Consider the following 20,456-nt stretch of genomic DNA (forward strand, 5'->3'; position numbering starts at 1 on the left):
CGGGATTGATGAATTCAATTATTATCTACAATATAATCAGTAGGTTTGTAAAAGGGTTTACAGTTTCTGATGGTGGACAAAGAACCAGGAGTGAGGTGTAGGATGATATGCTGAGGAGGTATGAGATGAGGATATAGAGTTATTATATTTTGGAAAGTGTGAAAGAGAAATCTAAAGAAGAAGTTTAGTAACAGGAGAATAGAGAGGTAGCAATTTGGGGTAGACAAGTAAAGAGGGAAGACAATAGAGTACATAAGACAAAAACACATATATATTAAGAAAAGTTAAAATAGTAAAAATGGGAGAGAGAAAAAAAGAATATACAACACAACTGTAATAATACTATGCAATCGTCTCTCTCCTCAATATCCTAATTCATGCAAAGTACTTGGTTTCACATATGTTGGGGATGTGAGGGCAGAAGAATAAAGAGGGAGAAGAAAGAAAAAAAATCTCAAAAGAAGAAACAAGGATTGTCTTGGGTGAAGATCAGTGTCTTTCTTGCTTCCCTTCTCATCCAATGGTGGGGTTGTTTGTTCTTAGTTGTTATCTCCACCCTCTGCATGGTGGGGGTTACCAGGGTGTGAGGGTTGGTCTTGGGTGCAGAGCACTTGGAAGTGGAGTATGGCACCTGCTGGTCCCATTCGGAGACTGCACTTCAAGGATCTCCTTTGAGGTCTCCTCCTGTGATGTGGGAGCCAGGTCTTATCTCCTCATCTCACCTGTAGACCTAACAGTACCTGCCCTCTAAATTAGTCTCTAAAGTGTGTCTCCCTCACTCTCTCCCTTCCTAATCAGGAACCTTTCTCTCTGGGGGTCTTGTGTGTTGTACCCTGGTGGCTGCGCACCTGTCATGGAGGACTATTTTGTATTGGGCAGTCACTCCGCTGAGTTAGCGGCTGCTGGGGATTGGAGGTGATTAGAAAACTATGGGTACCCAGCTTCCGGTATTCCAAACCGGTAATTGCACATACTAAAGATGGTGATGGAGATGAATCAAGATGAAGGCAGCTGTTTTCAACTATGGGGTGTCAGATCGGGTGGGGGGAGCTGGGCGATGGCACCTTGCAGTGCACTCAGAGATGAACTCTCTATGGCATGTAGTCTTGTGGCTATCAGCTTTCTTCAGAGCCTGTGATGTCCCCAGCTGCAGGCAGGCTACAGTGAGTAGGGGACTATGGGAGTAGCTGCAGAGTCCCAAGATGGAGGTGACCAGGGGAGCTCCATGTTGGTAGATGGGGGTCCACACAGGAGTGGCAGCCAGAGTTCCTGCATGTGGGTAGTGGCTGAGTGTCCTTTTGTGGGAGTGGTGTCCAGGAATTCTGCACCAGTGCTGATGCTGGTGATCCTGCTAAGGCATTGCAAGACCTCCGGGGGCAAGTAGTTGGGAGTCCTTTGCTAAACTTTTTCAATTTCTTTCTTCATGTTATTTAGTTTTCATTGTAGAGGTCTTGCAACTCCTTATTTAACTAGATTCCCAATTTTGTTTGTTTGATTGTTTGTTGAGATTATTGTGAATTGAAATAAATTTTCCTGATTTCTTTCTCAGCAGATTCATTATTGAAGTATAGAAATGCTGTTGATTTTTTTGTGTGTGTGGTATGTTGCTCTTGTGTTTTAGTCAGTTTTTGCATCATTGTGACCAAAAGACCTAACAAGAACAAAGTAAAGGAAGAAGGAGGAAAATTTTGTTTTGGCTCATGATTTCAGAGGTTCAGTCCCTAGATGGTCAACTCCATTACTCTGGTCCTAAGATGAGGCAGAACACATAGAAGAAGGGCATGACAGAGGAAAACAGCTCAAAACATGGCAACCAGGAAACAGAGAGAGGGCTCTGCTCACCAGGGGCAAATTATAAACTCAAAAGTCACACCCCAGTACCCAACCTCCTCCAGCCCCACACTATCTGCCCACAATTACCACCCAGTTAATCCATATCATTTGATTAATCCACTGATTATCATAATTTGATCTTTTCACCTCTGAAAATTCTTGTCTCACATGAGGTTTTGGGGGGACATTGCATATCTAACCCATAATATCTTGTGTCCTGCAACTTTGCTGAATTTATCAGTTCTGAAAGTCGGCTGGTGGAGGTTTTTTGAGTCTTCTACATATAGGATCATGTCATTAGCAAACAAGAAACTGAATTTTATTTACTGAAAATATGTTCTCAGTGTCTGTGTCAATCCATTTCGTTCCTTATTATTTCCAACAGTTGCCTAGAACTGGAACTCAAGGATGCCTTTGGGGTTCTCTGGCACCTATCCACAAGTTACATAGAGTTTCGATCTGACTGGGAAAAGCCCTTTGACTGATGCATGCACTGTCAATCTCAGACTCCCTTTCTTCATGCACTGGCGCAAAAAGGGGGCACCCATATAGTTCAGAAGATGTTGACAATTGGCTTCAAGAGACCAGATCTTTCTGAGTGGAGGAAAAAGTATGAGCTGAATGAATTGTACACATTTACACAATAGCCAGTCCTGAGAATTATGAAAACATGACAAATGCAACACCTTTGAAGTGGAACTGGTTCTTTGGTGAGTGGAAGTACAGTAATGCACAACTCACTTGAAACAGGAAAGAAATTTTGTTTGAAGATGTTAAGGTCAAGCTAAGGAATTAAAATAGCCACAGGTGGTCATTCATCCCCACTTCATTTTGCCACTTCAAAATCTATTTCTCATCACTCAGATATTTATTCATGGAGTGGTTAAGTCCTCTTTTATCTTTTTTATGCTTTCATTAGCTGTTCTTTGTCTCTTTCTTGCTTACAAAAGGGCAGATATTTTTTAAGCCAAATGTCAACATGTCAAACATTGAAAGTCCATTCCCAGGAAATGCCGTTTGTTTATAATTACATACTTTATTGTAACAAATGTAATATTATTCAATTTGTGCGCCAGACTTTCACGCACTGACAGACCAGGTATAAAGAATACTGTATAGAGACACCAGAGTATTCAGCTTAGTGGAGGCCTTTGTTTAACAATATCAAAACTGCAGACTTCACAACATTAGGAATTTGGAACATAAAAGAGATACAAAGTGTCTGGCAAGAAAATAAGCATTACACCAAGCAAGCAGCATTTTACACCTGGATTGGTTGTCCTGCCTCTACCACATGAACCAGGAAGAGGTGGAGATGATAGGGGCTGAGGCAGGAGTTTCTTTCTGCAGACATGAATGCTAATCAGCTCAGAAGTCTTTTGGAAGACTGCCCCACAGTCAGTGTGGAAACACTGAACTGCCTGAAAACCATTGTTCAGTTCATTAGAGGTTACAAAGTATGTAGTTCAAAATTGCATGGGTAAAGCTCAAGGTGACCAAAAATCAGAACTTAGCATTAGATGAGTCCTGTCACTCTCAATCACTAGGGGAAACCCAAGTAGCTCTAGAAAAGGCTAGGGTTCAAGATCTGTTTATCTATTTGTGCCTCAAACAGGCCCAAGTGAACCTTTTGGAAATAATGTTTTGAGAAATAAAAATTCTTAGTCATGCAACTGATGGCTGTCTCAACCTGTTTTTTTCAGATACCATTGTTCTTATTGCTTCAATCGCAGTTGTTTCAGCAAAAACTCAGGGTAATATTTTCGCCACGTCTGCACTCAGAAGTCTCCGTTTCCTACAGATCCTCCGTATGGTGCGCATGGACCGGAGGGGAGGCACTTGGAAATTACTAGGTTCGGTAGTTTATGCACACAGCAAGGTAAGATTTGTTTTCTGGGTTTTAGAACAAAATTTTTGAAACAATTTATTGATAACTGTAATAATATTTAATAAACCTATCACAAGCAAACTTAGTCATTTCAAAGATAGTTAAAGCAATTTAGGGACATAGTAGGTAATGGATTATTTAAAGAATAGTATAAGTATCTAAAAAGTAGTAAAGTAAGTGAAATTATGTATAGATTTCCCCCTTTTTTCAGTTTTTTGCTTCTAAAAATCTTTCATTCCTTTTATATTTAGGAATTAATCACAGCTTGGTACATAGGATTTTTGGTTCTTATATTTTCATCTTTCCTTGTCTATCTGGTGGAAAAGGATGCAAATAAGGAGTTTTCTACATATGCAGATGCTCTCTGGTGGGGCACAGTAAGTAAAAAAACTGTTTTTTTATTGGATATCATGAAATGTTTCTTTTAAAAACAATGTAATGACTTCTATGAGTGGTTTCAATGAAAATATAAACCTCTGAAAGGGAGGCATGTGAAAATATATATTACTTATAATTGTCTTGAGAGCTTTCAGGCCTCTGATGCAACAAAGTTCTCTCATAAATTATTACTATTTTTTCCCAATACTGGGATTGAACCCAGAGGCACAGCACCACTGAGTTACATCCCCAGCGCTACTTTTATTTTTTTTTATTTTGATACAAGATCTCACTAGCTTTTTAAGTCTGGCTCTGAGCTTGTGATCCTCCTGCCTCAGCCTCCCAAGTAGCTGTATCATTAATGTTTCCTGAGAATTAGGTTGTTGCCAAAATAAAAATATAACATTTTTCAATGGTGGTTAAAAACTGACAGGCTTGTTTGTGCATTTTAACCTTGGGGAGCACAGATTTACATTGTCATTTGTTGCATTGATCTTCCACTCATCAAAACACTTATTTGGAGTTAAAAAAGTAAATGGTAGAAATGGTGGCAGAATGTGATGGACATTATTATCCAAAGTACATGTATGAAGACATGAATTGGTGTGAATATACTTTGTATACAACCAGATATATGAAAAATTGTGCTCTGTATGTGTAATAAGAATTGTAATGCATTTGCTGTCATAATATAAATTTTTAAAATAAATAAAATAAAATATCCAGAAAAAAAAATAAATAAATGATAGCTGAATGAAAGTTAAAAGAGTAAAATAGATCACAGAAAAAAAGAAAGAAAAAGAAGCTGGTAATTCACCTGTGAAATCAGCAATAATATACATTTGATTTCAAAAATTTAAATTCAAAATCCTACTTTTCCTTTATATTTTTATTGAAAAATAATTTTTCAAACAACTAAAAGTAAAATCATAATATAAATAAAAAATAAACAAGTGCTAATCATTGTATTCAATTTATTTTTTTAATTAAGTTATTATCATTAGTAAGATATTACCACCAATTCAAATACCTATCCAAAGAACAAAGGCATCTAAAGATCAGGAAAATTTAAATGATGTACAAATATAAGCAAACCTGGATTTTTCTATAATATTGGAAAGAAGTCAGTTGAAGCTCCACTAGACATAATTTATTTCTGTCTATAGACAAAAATTATTTTGCATAGTTACTATTTGTTATCTACAACTTACAGAGTTGCAAATAGCTCAAACCATGAAAGGTGCAGAGTCCCATAAAATCAGAATTCAATAAGCTGGATCAAATAACTGAACAATGGATAGTTATCCTTTGAAGTAAAAAATTTCCCTACATTGTAAAGAATTTATAAAATAATCATTGGAACTTGTGCCCTAATAAGAAATTTACAGGATATAAGAGTGCTTTATACAATCTATAAATTACATTTTATTTTATTATTTTAAGATATTCCAAAGGGAAGTTATATGGAAATACACAGTATTTATAATTTTCTAAAGAATTTCCACTATCTTTGGTCCAACAAAGAAATATTCTTTTATAAATCATCAATTTATATAATATATATCAATATATATATATAATTATATATATATATATAAATTGATTATTTATAATTTATTTATTTATTTTAGTACCAGGGATTGAACTCAGGGGCACTCAGCCACTGAGCCACATCCCCAGCCTTATTTTCTATTTATTTAGAGACAGGGTCTTACTGAGTTGGTTAGCTCCTCACTGTTGCTGAAGCTGGCTTTGAACTCTCGATCCTCCTGTCTCAGCCTCTGGAGCTGCTGGGATTACAGGTGTGTGCCAGTGTACCAGGCATCAGTAGTATTTTTTGAGTGCTAGATTGTTGCAAAATAAAAATATATCATTTTCACAAACATAGATGAAAATATTTTTGTTTTTGTTTTTCATTTTTTGTGGAGGACAGATTGAAGTTACCAATTGTTCATTATGCCACTACTCATCACAGGTTCAACAGCAAGATGTAGAACTTCCTACCAGGAACAAGGAAAATTTGTCAGGGCTGAATTAAGCAGAACTTGGCATATCTGTGGGTTGCATAGAAACAATAAAATGAATAAAAGTCAGAAATACATTCACCTAAAGATTATGACTTCTTAAAATTACCTGTGTAAATGTCTACAAGATTGTGCCATTGGTAACAAAGCATTCTGTTGCATTAGTAATTTGGTTTCCAACTCCTCTTCCCGACCCACAAGCAATAATAGACATTTTGAAAGGAAAAGAGTGGAAACGCAAAAGAGAACAGTCATCTGACATTCTTAAAATACTTTTTTATATGTAGAGAGCAAATGAAAATCTGTTACTCGTGGTAGGATTAACTATGTAAACTGAGAAAACAGAGGCTTTTCTTGCTAGCGAAGGGAAAGCAGTATCCTCCCAGCCTTTGAGGGAATAGCTTGAATTTAAGCTTAGTTTTTGCTTCTCTTGGATAATTCTAATGTCTTTCAATTACTGAAGCATTCATGTGCACTTTTCCCATTTGGTCCAACAAAGAAAGGTTCTTTTATAAATCACCAGTAGCATTTTTTGAGTGCTAGATTGTTACTTGGTCTGCAGTTATTGGGGAATTCAGCCTGGCAGCTCTCTGTCCCTTTTTCCATTTGTCTTCCCTTTCTCCTTATTACTAATAAGAAGTACTGTATTGTATATTAAACAGTGTGTAGGAAACTCTTAACATATCTCTTACTTAGTCACCAGCTAGTTTCTTCTGCCAGAGTAACACACATAACAGGTTTTCAAAGGTGACTTTCAGGGGAAAGGAACATATTTTCAATGATTTCCATTTCAGTAGTACTCTTTTGATTGACATTTAACCTAAACTTAACAGGTTTCTAAATGCCTTAATTATGTTTCCATTTAAAAACTCTAGATTTGATATGAGAGTAAAAATTTTCTTATATATCAAGCTTCAAAGGAAAAAAAATTGTTGGTCCACAGCATTTTTTTGATACTAACTCATTAATGAAATTGTTTGACGCCTAAAAAAAAAAGAGAGAGAGAGAGAGAGAGAAGCAAGAAGACTTATTATTTATATTTATGGTAAAAAGAATATACACTAGATCTCAGTGTTAAATGAAATAAATTTAGACTATTATACCATATGTTATATATTAATAAAAACTTTCATGAAAGGTTTGTATAGATAATTTTTTATTAAAATCGTCCAGATTGGCCAGGCATGGTGGCTCACACCTGTAATCCCAGTAACTCAGGAGGCTGAGACAGGAGGATCACAAGTTCAAAGCCAACCTCAGCAGTTTAGCAAGCCCTCAACAACTTAGTTAGACCCTGTCTTAAAATGAAAAATAAACAAACAAAAAGCATGTAATTCAGCGGTAATGCACTCTTGGGATCTATGCTCAATACAAAAAAAAAAAAAGTCAAGTTTGCATGTAATGAGCTCCTAATAACTATGGAAGTATAAAAATTAAATAGGAAAATTAAAGAAAACATTCTGAGTTGGAGTATTTCTAAGTACTAGGCTTTGAGGGTGGTGGGGGGAGAACAAGAAAAATAAATCCCCTTTATTAAACGAATACAAAGTATCAACATAAATTACCAAAATATATTTCATTTTCTACAGACACATTGTGCCAGTGAATTCCAAGTATTAAATAGTAAATTCCTTCCATGGAGGCAGGAGGATCATGAGTTCAAAGCCAGACTCAGCAAAAGTGAGGCACTAAGCAACTCAGTAAGACCCTATCTCTAAAAAAATACAAAATAGGGATGGGGATGTGGCTCAGTGGCCAAGTGCCCCTGTGTTTAATCCCCCAAAAAAGATTATGAGAACTGTCCCCAAAACAAATTTTAGGGGGATACTGTGGTGTGATCAACACTGCCCATAGCAAATAACAATTTAAAGAACTTTGATCCCTGAAAACAGCTCCATACTAGGGAAGGAATGCATCTAGTTAACAGATTAATTTAGATAACAGATAAAGGGGCTTTCTACCAAGAATGTAGGAAGTGCCCAAAGATGGCAGCTATTGCAGGTCTACACCAGCACTGTTGCAGGATGTTCAATGGAAGGGTCCTTATAACAAAAGGAACAAAACAAAACTATAGGCTTTGTTGCAGACCCACCATTTAAGCACAGAGGGGCTTGGGAATTGGAGATTGTGATGAAAAATGTTCTGGGATCTGAAGTGAGCAACTAAAAGGGCCTTGTAGCAGACGGAGTAGCTAGTGGAAGTGGCTTTTAGATGAGGCACTGGCCCCTCCTGGAAAAGAGGATCTTCTGGTTGCAAGGTGGAGCTCCATTTAATGTAATTTTCTGTATTTTCCTCCTTAATTGCTTCAGATTTATTCTGAATAATTTAAGAATGGATTTTCCTGAAGTTATTTTCTATTATTATCTCCTCCTTTCCTGTTGTTATTTTTTTTTTCTCCTTTAGATTTGCTTTAAATTTATTCTAAAATAACTTGCAATTGGGTTTTCCTGAAGCAATTTTTTCTGGTAATGACTTGTTCTTGAAGGCCAGTTTTTTTTTCTTTCTGTTTGCTGCTATTCTTATAATGATCATACTGTTATTGGTTTAAAAGAAAGATGCATGCAGCAGCAGATAGTGTAAATCTGATCTTGAGTCAACATCTGCATACAGATTCCACTTGAGTCTATGTGCTTGAAATTATTACCTCAGGTATATAGAAAAATTTTCATCAGCCACATTTAGCTTCAAAAATCATGCCAAAATCCTTATAGTCTTTCTCAAAGCAAGCTTTATATGTAATATGGTATACTCAACAACTTGACATCCCAAATATGCCCTTTTATTCCCCTTCAATAAGGCTTTCCAGCCATCATTTCCCTCCTAGGAAACATAATGACTGAGGCTTGTAGCATACCAAGTGCTATTCAATATCCACAGGATTCTGTTCTCACCATTGTCTGAATGTTTGCAGAGTTCAATGTGTTCATTCCAAAATATTTTTACGGCAGTCGTATTTAAAATATAATGGCATGCTTAAGTTCATATTGTTGCATAAGCTGATGATATATGGTAGAGAAAGAAAGATGGATGATCCTATTAAAAATGGAATAGAATGCCTTAGAAAAATTCAATAAATGCAAAATTCTAAATACATACATATATCTATATCTATATCTATATCTATCTATCTATATATATATATATATATATATATATATATATATATATATATATATAGCTGTGAAACCAGAAGTGAACATACAATTACACAGGGGGAAACCCGAAATAGCTAGGACTCTAAACTCAAATATCTCCACTGTATTCATTCTCCACTAAAAATACAACTTATAAAAAAAAAACATTAAAAATTAAGAAAAACAATTTATTATGGGTGAGGTTTATGCAAAGAAAATGAAGCATAAGTTCAACTGCAAACTATGCCTTTCATCAAGAATATTAGGAAATAAATATACATTTGTGGGTTTTAAGTTGAAATAATATATTTAACATATTTACCTCTTTGTGATGATGTACTTTAATCAAATTTCTAAGTGGCCAATTAATCATCACAGAAGTTTCAATCAAGAAAGCTTTTCTTTATATTATCATGTATTAATACATAAGATCAGAAAATCATCTCACCTACATAGAACACCAGGAATCTCTCATAAGAACATTTATTTTATTTTACATTAATTCAATTGCACTATAGTTCAGTCCATTCCTTTGACATTCATTTGCTTTACAGAGTAAAAGTTTACTGTATCGTGATTCACTTTTAACGCTATATCTTGGAAGGGAATTAAATGCCTTGACTCAGGAATTATCAAAAATGTATTAGTACAGGGAGAACCCATTAAATGACCGATTTTCAGTTCCTTCTACCTTCCTGAACCAACCCAGTCCCTGTCATTCCCACCCAGCTAACCTGTATGCAGTCGTGAAGCATCCCCAGAGCTCATCCAAGATGAACAGAGGCACTGGATTTAACTCCAAGATGAATGAAGGCATTGGATTTACCACTATCCACTGTGCTCAGTTCTTGCACCCTAAGTTGTATGCACATTTAGAAGTGGCAAGGAATTAACACAGGGTTGATGAAGGTATCTTCAAAGAAAATATATTACTTACTCTATTACTTTGTCAGTGTGGGATCCCTAAAGAAACTGGTTATTTCAAGGGATTTTTTGTTGTTGTTGTTATAATAGTACTTCGTTACTAGATTTCAGTTTTTCAAAATCAACCATTTCTCTACAAGTTCATGCAGTCCACATCACTATGTTACCTGTATACTGTAATTAATAATCACCATCCGCCCTTCTGAGTTGGAGTCACCAATGAACTTGGTGTGGGAGCTGCTGCATACAGAGATAAGATACAATAAAACTCATCATACCATGTCAAGCTACAAAGGATCTTGGAGGTCTGTGAAGAGTTTTTCCAGAAGATAAGTCAACTGATCCATCATCTAATTCAACTGTAAAGTCCAGGTATGGTCTCCCCTCAACCCCTGAAGAGCTTACAGGTGGCCTCAAGTTTCTCTGAAACAAACCACTGTTCCAGAATCTCCCCCAGTGTCCTGAAGGGTCTTCAGGGTCTTACATGGGCCGGCTTTCCTCTGACTCTGAACCTACATGAAAGTAATCATTAATGGGCACATCCAAGGAAAGATTCATGAGATTTATGAAAGACCGAAGTGGTTTATTGTTTAGGATAAGCACACAAGAGGCTTCTGCTTCTCACTTCATGTGCGAAGGATCAACTGATTGACACCCAAGGCCTTTCCAGTGCTAGGAAAAGAAAAGAAATAGAATGCAGCTGTACTGGCCCAAGGAGACTTACTGGTACTTCAAGGGAAGCTTCACTTGAAAGTACAAAAAGAAATCGGTCATCTCTATGCAGGGCTCAATCCAAAGATGGCTTTATTGAATGCAGCTGGTCCTTGCCTTAGAAAGCTGGCAGCTAGATCAACCAGATGGGTCATTGTGAATTTCTGGAGAAGATTCACATCTTTTTATTCTAAGTGCACCTTAGAGACTTCATAATTCGTCTGGTGCTCTCAGTTCACACAGGGAAGCCCAGTTGCCCCCTTTGCATCCACAGAAGTGAAGTGATTCGTTCTCTGGGCAAGAAACAAAGGCAACTCCCGCCACCTCCCTCCTTGGCATGAAGGAGACAAACTTCCACCTGTTGCCAAATCCTTCTCAGGCCTACCCTAGAGACAAAATGCGCCTGTGCAGCCAACCAAGAAATTCTCGGTCCTAGCGACATCAGAACAAAAGAAGTTGAGGAGGTCAGGGAATCAGCTGCTGGCTCTTCAGGTTTCTGCACTCTGAAATGTGGTCATCCCAAAAGCTGGGCCCAGAGTACAGGGAGAAGGTAGGAAGAGTCTTCTCCCAGCCAGCGGGTCCCTAGGCTGCTACACTGTCAGCACTTGAACCAAGAAGAATAACTCAAATGTGTTATTTTTTAGGTCTTTCAAACCATGAAAGATAACATTTTTGCTGTAATCAAAACATGAAATTTCACCTTCAGTAGATAATTATTATAAGCTGTTATAAAAAATATTTTAAAGAAAAGGTATAGTAGACTTAGTAGATTGAAATCTTTCCCACATATTTAAAATTAGAAATCTATAATAAAATTGTCCCTTTTTTTGACATTCTTAAAGAAATCAAGGGTCCCATACTGACACTTCTGGTGACATATGATTAACTTGACTAATTCCATCTCTCTGACCACAGATGAACTCTTCCACTCCAGAGGCCTCTTGTCAACTTGAATTTGATGCCCTCTCGCCCTTACAGCCCCTTTCCAGGATGAATTTCTTCTTAATTCAACAGATTACCATTGAAAGATTTTTTTGAGGAGAATAAGAAAATGGTACTTCTTGCAAGTATATAAAGAAGGAAATAGAGGAAGACAAGAATAAAAACAGAGAGAGCAGATACTGTAACATTCTGGCCTACCAGGGTGGCAGTGGAGACAGAGAGAAGGGAATGAATTTGCAATAACTGAAATAAATACAAACAAACAACAGGACTTGCTGATTATTTCAGTGAGGAGGGGCACCAGAAAAAGGAGTAAGAAGGTTGCTTGTGAGGCTTCTGACATGAGCCACTGGATGGATGGTAGTACTCTTGATTAAGATGAAAGGGGAAACATTTGGGAATTCACAGACTGGAAGAAAATAGGAGTTCGGTTTAATGACTCTGTGATATCCAAATAGAAATATCAACAGATATGTGAATTTAAAACTCAGAAGAGTGGCTTGGCTTAAAAATATAAATCTGGTGGGTTCAGCAAAAAAATGGTACCTAAATCCATAAGAACATTTAAGATCACCTGGGAAGAGAGAGAGAGAGAGAAAGCAAGAAAAAAGAAAGTCCAAGAAGAATAATTTTTAAAAGACCTAAAGTCAAATCTTAGAAATCCAATGGCCCAAAGATGGAAAGGAGTAGGAGGGAGCCACAGAAGATGAGCTACCAGAAACACAGGAAAAAATCATGGAAGTGAAGAGAAAAAAGTTCTCCTAGGAAGGATTTCCTGCTCAGCTGAATGCTTCTGCAAGGTCGTGTCCTGGAGTCTATCTCCTTTCATCATTTCTGTCTCTCAGAATGGTACCTACCCTCCCCTTCAAAACCTGGGTAAGATGGCATGACATGAGCAGTCACTCTCAGGGCTCCTTCACAACTGTATCCCCAAGATGTTGGTACTTTTTCTCAGTCTTCATTTTCCTGATTCCCTATTACTCTGCAACATCAGGAATTTCCTGATACTTTGTGACAGTCCCTCTCTTCTCCAGTAGGGTTTCATTGATATAGGCTTTTTAAATTGTTTCCTATTATTGAAGAACCATATTTTTCTTTCTTTTCCATCCCATAAATATCTCTTTCCTATGGTGTCCTTAAACTTTTTCTTTTCTTACTTTGTAATGTCATTTATGTGCAAAGCTTCAAGGATCATTCTGTGCCAGATTTCAAAACCCAAATATCATGCCAAACCCAATCTTTCTCAAAATCAAGCTCTCATTCTCAAATTCCTGCTAGACTTGACTACATCCGTCACACTGACATTTAAAAAACCATTATTTGCAAAAACAAACTCTTCACCTTTACTCTAAAACCTTCTCTTTTTCATTGTTGTATTTTTATTTATGCCACAAACATCTTGCCACTTGAACTATTAAAGTCAGTTTTTAGTCTTTCCCTTTACCCCAGACATGCGTAAATGTATTTCTATTGAACTTCCTAAACATTTCTCTCTACTTTTCATTTACATACAACCTCTTAACTGGTTTCTCCACCTCTCATTTCTCCCTGCTCCAATCCATTCTAAACATTTTCTGCTAAAATTTCAATTTCTAAAACCAATACAATTTCAATGTACACTGCCTTAGAAACCTTTCATAAGTATTTCCTTGCTTTAAAACAGGAAACAGAATTCTTAACCCACCACCTAAGGGTTTTTTAATTCATTCAGTGCATATCTATTGAGTGACTACTACTGTATACCAGTCACAGTGCTTGGATTCAGCAGTAAGCAAGACACAGCCACAGCCTACGTGATTTTTACATTCTAGCAGGGAAACTAGTGAACAAGTAAATTTAATCAATATATACTATTTAAGATATTGATATCATCTATAAATAAAAATGAACAGAGTACAAGACTCCTAAAGCTCAAGAAATAAAATCAAGAATTAATAGATGGGATGGACTCAAACTAAAAAGCTTCTTCTCAGCAAAAGAAACAATCAATGAGGTGAACAGAGAACCTACATGTTTAGGAGCAAATTTTTGCCACACACACACATCAGATAGAGCACTAATCTCCAGGATATATAAAGAACTCAAAAAACTTAACACCAAAAAAAAAAAAACCCAATCAATAAATGGACTAAGATGAAAATTTGATCAACACATATATTAAAAAATGTTCAACATCTCTAGTAATTAGAGAAATGCAAATCAAAACTATCTAAAATTTCATCTCAAGCCAGTCAGAATGGGAGCTATTAAGAATACAGAACAGGGCTGGGATTGTGGCTCAGCGGTAGAGCGCTTGTCTAGCACGTTCGAGGCCCTGGGTTTGATCCTCAGCACCACATAAAAATAAATAAACAAAATTAAGGTATTGTGTCCAACTACTTCTAAAAAATAAATATTTTTAAAAATACAGAACAATAAATGTTGGTGAGGATGTGGGGTAAACGTTACACTCATACACTGCTGGTAGGACTGCAAATTGGTGCAACCAATCTGGAAAGTAGTATGGAGATTCCTCAGAAACTTGGAATTGAACCACCATTTGATCCAGCTATCCCACTCCTCAGTCTATACCAAAGGGACTTAAAATCAGCATACTATAGTAATGCAGCCACATCAATGTTTATAGCAGCATTATTCACAGTAGCTAAACTGTGGAAGAAACTTAGATGCCCTTCAATAGATGAATGGATAAAGAAACTGTGGTGTATATACACAATGGCATATTACTCAGCATTAAAAGAAAATTAAATTATGGCATTTGCCAGTAAATTGATGGAGTTGGAGAATATCATGCTAGGCGAAGTAAGCCAATCCCAAAAAACCAAAGGCCAAATGTTCTCACTGATAAATGGATGTTGGTCCATAACAGGGAGGGGGCAGACACAGGAGGAACTTTGAATGCAAAGAGAATGGAAAGTAGAGAGGGTGCATGGTGGCAGGAAAGATGGTGGAATGAGATGGACATCATTACCCTAGGTACACGTATGACTGCACATGTGGCACGAAGCTACATCATGTGCAACCCTAGAATTCTAAAGTTGTGTTGCAATTGTGTATAATGAATCAAAATGCATTCTGCTGTCATATATACCTAATTAAAATAAATTAACTAATTTTAAAAAGAAAAAATCTTTAAAAAATGAACAGAGTAAAGATTTAGGGAACAATTGGCAGGGAAAAATCTTAAATAAGGTGATCAGGGATAGTCATTTTTAGATTTGTTTTTATTTTTAATTGACATATAGCAAATGCACATACATACACACCCTCAGTGTATGATAATCAGAGCAGGTTAATTGCCGTTTCTGTTGTTATGGACACTTATCATTTTTTTTGTGTTGGAAACATGCTAAATCCTTTCTAATATTTTAAAATATTTTATTGATTATTGAAAGCTGTAGTTATTCTCCTGTGCTATAAAACATTAGAAGTTACTCCTCTTATTCAACTGTACCCCTGTACCCATTAATCAGAGTTGGTCTTTCTGTGGAGCTGACAGTAGAGCAGCTACCTGAATGGAGACCTGGGAGTAAAAGAAATCCACAAAGAAAATAGCAGGTGCAAAGACCCAGAGGCAAACAAAGGATCAGTGTGCTGATGAGCATCAGGGCAGGCTTAATGGATGCAGTATGAGATGGAGAGTGATAGAAGAAGATGCCTGAGAAGTGGGAAGAGGCCCAATCATGCAAAACCCTGAAGGCCTTGGAGAGGAGCTGGGACTTTGTTCTAGGGCTATAGGGGCCCCTGGAGCTGATTGACCATGGGAGAGACACGCTTTGATTATCATTTTCAAAGACACTTCCTGGGGCTGAGGATGTGGCTCAGTGGAAGACCTTGGTTAGCATGTATGAGGTCCTGGATTTGATCCCCAGAATGATAACCCAAAATAAAAAGAAATCTTGAGCAAATCTATTTAACCCCCCTGTTCTACTAATGCTCTTTGTTTTTGTTATATGTTGGTGAATTATTATTGTACATATTTATGAGGTACAAGGGATGTTATGATTTATGAATATAATATATAATAATCAAGCTAATTCATGTATCTACCACCTCAAACACCTCAAATCATTTTTGGTGAGAATTTCGATATTTACTCTCAGCAATTTTGAAATATCCTGTGCACTGTAATTAGCCATATTCACAACATTGTGCAATCGATCCTTAAAGAAAAAAAAAAGCCACATTCCATTCTCTCCAACTCACACCTCTGGTAACTACCATTCTACTCTCTGCTTCTAAGTTCAATTGTTATAGATTCCACATTTAAGTGAGACCATGTGGTATTTGTTTTTTTGTGCCTAGTTTATTTCACATCATCTCATTTGATGCAGAAAAAGCCTTTGAAAAAAATCAGTATCATTTCATGATAAAAACTCTCAATAAATTAGGTAAAGAAGAAAGGTAACTTGATATAATAAAGATCAAACATGACAGTCCACAGCTTACATTATATTCAGCAGTGAAAATTTGAAAGTCTTTCCTTTAAGATCCAAAACAGAGCAAGGATACCGCACTCCGGCCGCTTCTATTTATTATAGCACTGGAAGTCCTTGCAATTGGGTAAGAGAAAGAAATAAAAGCCATCCAAACAGGAAAGGAAAAAGTGCAATTACTACTGTTTACGCAGTACATAGACTTATACATAGGAAAAAACTCTAAAGATTACACACACACACACACACACACACACACACAATCTGTTGCAATGAAAAATTCAGTCAAGTTGGAGGATACAAAATAAACACACCCCACAGTCCTTCTATTGTTAGCTTCTATATGTTTACAACAAACCTTCTGAAAAAGAAATCAGGAGAATGATCCCATTTTTGCAATAGCCACCAAAAAAAAAATGAAATAAAAACTTGGAATTTTTGAATAAGAAGGTGAAAGACCTATACACTGAAAACTATAAAACAGTAATGGAAGAAACTGAGGAAGTCACTAACCCTTTTCAAATCCACCATGCCCGAGCCCAGAGAACCACTTATACTTTTCAGAATGTCCTGTATGTTCTCACCGATGTGCCGCTGGCCTCTCCCTAGAGGCCACTCTTGATCATTTCTGTCTTTCAAAATATTACCCCTCCTTCAAAACCTAGCTATGACCGACATCTCCCCAGTAAAACCTATCTAATCTCCACGCTGGTAACAATCAATTGTTCTTAAAATCCCACAGCAGTTTATTTGAGCCTCCATCACCATCCCTGCTTTGCCCTATTTTTGTGTTTTAATTATTTGTGTGTGACACACACCTCCCTTAATATCTTAGGCCAAGAACTGTGTACCTCTCATATTTGTTCCACTACAAATCATGACATGTACCTTGCACACACCAAGCCTTCAGGAAGTCCCTGCCAAGGTAATGGATGGACAGCCTTAATTAACATAAATTATTGTTTGGGGTTCTGATCCAGTCCTAAATCTGCAGTGCTATCATTTCTGTATCACTGATGATTATCTGCTTACTTAAATAACCTTTCCCTGAATACACTTGGAAAAGATGGAAAACTGTTATACGGGAGGAACAACTATGTAGGTTATTCCTTTCCTTAAACAAAGCAAAGTTCTGTTATGCGTCATGGAAAATTAAAGCACAGTAATAAAATGCGCCAACAAGACTTGTTGAGTAATGATTTAGTGGAAATGTTGCTTTGTCTCCTGTTCATGGGTCCTAACTTCCCTCTCAAGTACTTAAGCTGAAAGTTCTGTTTATTTTGTTTTTAGATTACATTGACCACTATTGGCTATGGAGACAAAACTCCCCTAACTTGGCTGGGAAGATTGCTTTCCGCGGGCTTTGCACTCCTTGGCATTTCTTTCTTTGCACTTCCTGCCGTGAGTATCTTTGCATCAATAAAGCAGCTTCAATTAGGTCTTAGAGGTTTAGTGGAGTCAGCTTTCACACATTGGTATGCTTGGGAACATATCTATGTCACTGACAAATTTAATTTTTCTAATATAATATTGACTTTTCTAAATATATCTAGGTGGATAATTTATAAAATATGGTCTTCCCTCAGAAGCACTTAGACATTAATACCAGCTAGGTCTTTAGGATCAAATAATAATTCAGATGGCATCACCTTTTCAATCAGCATGCCCCCGAAACATTTTAAATATTTGTGAAGATTTAAAGATGTCTTCATTTTAAACTGATTGTTTTGATTTGGTTTTATAACATATGCTACTAAAGAGACGGCTATGCACAAGTGGAGATTCATTTGAATGAAAAACATATGATCTCAAAGGGTTTTAAATGTGTCCAGTGATTTAGTCTTTGTGTCACTGTCATTGATTTTCTTAATGAGCTGTTTCTGCATCTTATCAGAATGAAGAACACATTTTTCTTCCCACAAGTTTCTGATTATTCTCTACTTAATGAATGAAGTTTATTTTTCTGATCATTTTATCCTCTTGTTTCTTTGCTGGCAGTTGAAGTAAATATTATAGTTTCTGTTTCCAAGTTCTAACTTTTGTCCCCTCTGCCTGGGAGTTGGGGGAGGCAGTCAGCATAATGGAGTGTTGAGGTGGTAGTCACAGGTGTACCTGAAGAACATAGTCGTGTCCTCCAGACACACACAAATGCCATTGCACAGTCCCTGCCAAGGAGAAACTTGAGAGCAACCCTCCAAAGAAAGCCAAGGGAGTGGGTCAGAGGGATCTTTCCAGCTCCATTTTTTATTTCATGGGGATCCTCCCTTTCCTGTTAATAAATGCAAAGGGCATTCTTGGTCCTTCTGACAGCCAATGCCCAGCTCCATATTGACCAGCTGGTTCTTCCTCAGAACACTCAAACTCACAGAAAAGAGATTTAAAAGACTGTGCACATGCTTGGGCATTAGACCTGAGTTTGAATTATTTGTCACATACTATATGACTATATTGGTTTGCTACGGCTGCTATAACAAGCTTCCACAGACTGGTTGTCTTAAATAATAGAAATGTATTGTCTCATAGTTCTTGGAGGATAGAAACCTAAAATCAAGGTATTGGAAGGATTAGTCCCTTCTGAAAGCTATGAGAGAAGCATCTGTTTCAGGACCCTGTCGTTGGCTTGAGGACGACATCTTCTTCCTGTATCTTTATGTCTCCCATGTCTAAATTTCTTCTTCTTATAATCAGTCATGTTGGATTAGGGACCACTTGAATGACCTTATTTTAACTTGATTACCTCAGGAAGGTCCCTATCTTCAAATAAGGTTATATCCTGAGGTTTAGAAACTAAGACTCCAACATATCAACTTAGGGGGAAAATAATTCAGTTCAAGGAGTGACTTTGAATATGTTTCTGCATGGATACAATGGAGGAAGAATTATTGAACCCAGAGAAATTTTGTGAAGAACAACCACTATGAGATAGTAGAATGAATCAGATATAACTTTCCTATGTTCATATTTGAATACACAACTAGTGTAACTCCACACCATGTACAATCACAAAAATGGGAAGTTATACTCCATGTATGTATGTATGATGTCAAAATTCTACTGTCATGTGTAACTAAAAAGAACAAATAAAACATTTTTTTAAAAAAGGGGGAAAAAAACAACCAATATGATAATGTAAGTCAAGGGCTTGTTATAAAGAAAACTTAAATGCTACTTCCCTTTACTTCATGAATATAAAAAGACATGTTTCCTACAACATGATGACATCAAAGAGAATTTTAAAAAAAAAAAATTTCACTTATCCAAAGCCAACTCCTCTGGCAGTCTGAACAATCCAGAACAGGGCAGAGACTCGCTGAACAATTAGATTCCTGCAGGAAAATAACTTAAGAACAGTGAAACACAGTTTGTGATTTTTGTTCCTAAAATAATGGCCCCAAATATCTGCTTCTTTTGTGTTTATAGTTCCCCTTAGCTAACCTAGATAGCAGATGTAATTAAATAGACAGCAAAGCCACTTGAGACCTAACTCATAACCCAGTCTTCTTCATCATTCTATAAAATGACCCATATAGTTTCACGATTCTTTAAGGATTAAAAACAACAAATATAGAGGGAAAGTGATAGAACAAACACTACAATGGGGAGAAATGGTGAAAGGTTAACAGCAAAGGAAGGAAAAGAATATCTGTAAGAAGTGAGCAGACCTAAGTGTTCAAAGTGTGTGAAGACCTGGGGCCAAGTAGTGTTAGGGTCAACCTGCCCCTGGAAGCTGGCTGCCTCCAGCAAAGTGAAATGCCTCGTGTCCACTGTTGCAGGGAGTTTAAGCTGTGTTGCTCTTAGGTTAAAGGTCAGAGACTAGCCATTCCTGGGAATGTTTCTGGTAAAATGATTACAATTTTATATGCAAATTAAAGTAACACAGGAAACCTGAAGAATTTGCTCACACAGAACAGAACATTTCTTAACAATGCCAAGAAAAGTTGCCTCTGTTATGGATCTTTTACTGCAACCTGGCAGGAGGTGCTGAGTTATCATTTTGTTATGTGCACCTGCCAGCCAACAGTGTTGTCTGATGGAAATTTAGGAGGACACATTGGCATTTTGCTGAGAAAGTTAGAGATGGATTGTGATCACTCCAGTTTCAGGCTTTTCCCACCCAGTAAACTTGAAGATCAGGGTGTCCCCATCTTACCTTCAATGCTGAAGGAGTGTCTTGCACATCAAAGAG

The 20,456-nt window shown here is 36.9% G+C and overlaps 1 protein-coding gene across 5 annotated transcripts in view; it reads left to right on the plus strand.

Moving 5' to 3' along the window:
- KCNQ5 (potassium voltage-gated channel subfamily Q member 5) overlaps positions 1-20,456 on the plus strand; it is a 551,365-nt gene that overhangs the window by 440,216 nt on the left and 90,693 nt on the right. For all 5 annotated transcript variants that reach the window (XM_081293796.1, XM_081293795.1, XM_081293798.1 and 2 more), the window contains 3 exons: positions 3,537-3,712; positions 3,973-4,098; positions 17,561-17,671. In XM_081293796.1, coding sequence (XP_081149922.1) covers positions 3,537-3,712; positions 3,973-4,098; positions 17,561-17,671 — 413 coding nt within the window. The remainder of the gene's footprint in view (positions 1-3,536; positions 3,713-3,972; positions 4,099-17,560; positions 17,672-20,456) is intronic.

The sequence above is a fragment of the Spermophilus citellus genome (assembly GCF_964194105.1).
Source record: "Spermophilus citellus genome assembly, chromosome: 5".
Lineage (NCBI taxonomy): Eukaryota > Metazoa > Chordata > Mammalia > Rodentia > Sciuridae > Spermophilus > Spermophilus citellus.